Here is a 3,858-nt window from a genome sequence, read left to right on the forward strand (position 1 = left end):
GATTTGATCAAGAACGCAAACCAATGCCAAAGCTGTTTGGTTATAGTAGCTAGTTAGTTCGATGTTATTTTGTGTGTATAAGAAACGTGTACAAACTTCAAAAAATTATCGCAACAGCAAACTTCAGCTGCTGTTATCATGTAAGAAAACGACAAACTGAGTAAACTACCGGTAAGTTTTGTGAATAGTTAAACGGTTTTTCATTCTATCAATAAAACAATATCTTTAAAAAACGGTATTATTCAGTCATGTATTCAGTTATATTAAATGTTTAATCAGGGGGAAACCGTATCTCAAAAGCTAACAAACAGTAGCATTTTCAAGTAACAGCGTATGGAAATTCTTTGAGAAAATAATAATAATTAAAAAAAATTACCATTCAGAAACGTTTAGTAAGAGCCGTGTTTGCGGAGGTTCTGCTTGACTCTCTTTATCACCGCTCTCTGGGTCTGATTCTGGCTCAAACTGATGAGGCAATATTGACACCATTACATTTGACCGGGTCCGGAGCACATGCAACTGTCGCCCGTAAAGGAAATGGGCGTGAAGATTCCGGACGCAGTTTAGCCAATTACAACACACCGGCCGAACTAACCAATCTGAGCTCATTGCCTGTTTCTGAGGGAGTGGTTTCATAGACTAAGGAAGTCAACCGGTCGTTCAAATGACAGAGGAGGAAGCGGCTTACAATAAAGGTGAAATTTATGAAAAATAAGGCGTTTTTTAACAAACGAAACACGAAGACATGTTATATTGCAGCCCATAAACACAATCAAGCAAAGAAAAAAGGCAGTAAACCACCCCTTTAAAGGTAAAAACATTATAATTGTTTATATTTTGTGATTTAAGCTATTTTGTAGGTTATCTGTAACATATTATCCAAAGCTTTGTCCTGCCAGATCCTGTCCGCAGAGACCGCACATGCAGACCACTGGCCCTTGCATGCATCTGAGAAGGGCAGATGCAAAATGGCAGAATGCAAGGGCATTGTGAGAAGCAAGTGCTCCAAGTGTGCAGTTTTCCTCTTTTTCACTGCAGAGAGGAACTGCTTTGTTGACTTTCACAAGTCATGAAGAGAATGAAATGAAATGAAACAGCAAAAAATGACTGAATGAAATGAAACGAACGAATGAATAGTGTATTTCAGTGAGACAGGTTCCAGGTTCCTGGTTATTATTACCAGACATTTCAGATAACTGTTGACATTATATAATGTTTTTACTGTATAAATGTTTCTTTAAACATTTCACAAAGTATGAGATGGATTTGTTGAGTCTTGTTTTAAATAAAATGAATTTTATGGTACTTTCCACGATTGCATATTGTTGCCATATAGGGCAAAAATTTACCAACGACCTTTAAACTTTTTTTTTTATTTTTTATTTTTTTATATATCTGTTATAGCTCATTTTAAGTAATAAAAACATGCAAAACATTTTTTACCATGTCTAAGTAATATTTCATGCAATAGAGGGTTAATGTTATTTTTGTTATTTTAGATTCAGTTTTAGTTATTTTATCTTCTTTTAAAGTAAAATTGACTAAGATTAATATGACAAATTTTTTTTTTGGTCAAAAAACAATTATGACTAATTGTTACATTGAGATCACATAACATAATCAACTTTAATGACACAGATTTCATTGTAAGTCGTAAGGATGCATTTGTAAGTCACTGTGGATAAAAGCGTCTCCTAAATGATTAAATGTAAATGTACATTTCGCATCAGGGGCCTGTTGCACAAAACTAGGATAAGGGATTAAGCCAGGATATCTTGGTGATCCTGGCTCAATTGATCCGTAATCCGGTTGCACTAAAGCTGGATAGGGGGCAGGAGGATATGTTATGGTATAAATTACCATGGAGATTTATTCTGTGGAGCTAGCCTGCTCCAGACCAGGCTAAATTCCAGGATCTATTTAATCTCATCCCTAATGTCAGTCAGCAGTCACCACAAATGGAAACCAATAGTTATTTCACTGCTCACTATACATTGTTATCACATATAACTAGACCCACTGTCATTATTTAAACGTTTGTGATCATTAATTTCAATCATTTTGGATAAATAATGATTTTTAGATGATGTTGCTATCATTAGATAATTTACAGTTTCCCATAGACTATAAGGCTATATATAAAATGATAGAATATTAGGGCCACAGAGGGAAAAAAAAGACAAGTCATAATATTGTAACCAGTTGTTTTAAAGGAGGACAGTTGTTAAAATGACAGATGTGGGGCATTTCGTGAAATTGTACTTCAGTATGGTTTCATAAACGAAGACATGCTGATGTGCCAGAATATTAAGTATCACATTGTCATAAGTATCAAAACTGTAAAAAGAATATGTAGCTTTTCTGCAGAAAGAACCAGCCTCATAAATTTATGACTTTATCCTTTTTCCTCAGTGTGGCCCTAGTACTCTGTCATATAAACAAATACACATTCCATATGAATATAAAAACACAATGTGTAACATTATGTTCCTTTATTGAATAAGGACAAAACAAAGCAGGTAAACCATCAGCTCCTTTCGAAACTGAAGTCACAGTGACTCTACAAGATGGAAAGCACAGAATCAAAGCATATTATACAAAATGATACATACACATTCAAAGGTCTGTATATAACACACCCTGCATGTCTGCACACTAAAATAAATGCAGGACAAATCCATATACATCAACTGAACAGACAAATGAATGGATGCAGTAGCCTCCCTGCAGCCTTGTATTACACACAGTATACCGCACAAACATCATAAGAGGCCAAATTCGTAAAAAAAGGAACCCAAAAAAAAACTAATTCCTCTGCCACCGCAGGACATATTTAACCAAAATTGAAAGCACACATACTAACTAAAATAATTCAACACATATTGGTCCCTCAGCAGCCGACCACTGTCGTCATCAGGGAAGATTGCCGGATTGTCCCAGTCCATGGCTGGTGGCACTCTGGGGGCCCTCTCCTTCCTCAGGCAGGCCACATTGTGGAGGACAGCACAAGCCACAGTAATATCACATGCCCTAACAGGGCTGACCCTTAATTTGTGAAGGCAGTGAAAGCGTGCCTTCAGGAGGCCAAAGGTCATTTCAACTCTGGCCCTGGTCCTGGCATGGGCATGGTTGTAGGCCTGCTGTGCTTCCTGGGGGTCTGTGAAAGGTGTCAGGAGAAAAGGCTGGCAGCCATACCCCCTGTCTCCCAGCAACACACCAGAGAATTCACCTGTCAACACAAAATCTCATCATTACTACCTCATAAACACAGTGATATTCTTGACACAGCCATGATGGTTATAAATAGGGGTTGTGTGGCGTACCTTGTGATAGGCACTGATAGATTTCAGAGGCCCGAAAGATTCTGGAGTCATGGACTGAGCCAGGCCATTTTGCCACAACATTGCTGATCACACAGTCAGCATTGCAGACCATCTGAAATCATAAGATGAGGAATATTACACCAATCAATGCACATCACTGGCAATGCAGAGTGTTCGTCAATGGACAATATCAAAAAGTTATGTTCACCTGAACATTAATGCTGTGAAAGGATTTCCTATTCACAAAATCGGCCTCATGGGCACCTAAGGGGGCTTTTATCCTTATGTGTGTGCAGTCCACTGCACCAATGACATTGGGGAAATGTCCATTCATTCTGTCAAAGCAGCTTTACATTAATAAAAGCAGGAGAAACACACACAAAAAAAAACGGTGGACAACATAAGAAGCAGAGTACAACGGCTAAGATTAAACCGTACTGAGCGTAGTAACGTTAAATAATAATGTAAGGCTTTAATAATAATTTATCATAGCTTTATACAGTGTGATGGAGTTACTTTACACAATTTCACTCAT

The 3,858-nt window shown here is 37.5% G+C and overlaps 1 protein-coding gene across 1 annotated transcript; it reads right to left on the reverse strand.

Annotated features, from left to right (window-relative positions):
• Positions 1-2,454: 2,454 nt before the first annotated feature.
• LOC311304402 (putative nuclease HARBI1) lies at positions 2,455-3,657 on the reverse strand (the record flags this gene model as incomplete). The annotated part of the gene is made up of 3 exons (XM_084431376.1): positions 2,455-3,229; positions 3,324-3,435; positions 3,532-3,657. 3 exons carry the CDS (start codon positions 3,655-3,657, stop codon positions 2,859-2,861), a joined length of 609 nt encoding a protein of 202 aa, XP_084287502.1. The 3' UTR covers positions 2,455-2,858.
• Positions 3,658-3,858: the final 201 nt, after the last annotated feature.

Source organism: Rutilus rutilus (genome assembly GCF_951802725.1).
Source record: "Rutilus rutilus genome assembly, chromosome: 1".
Taxonomy (NCBI): Eukaryota; Metazoa; Chordata; class Actinopteri; order Cypriniformes; family Leuciscidae; genus Rutilus; species Rutilus rutilus.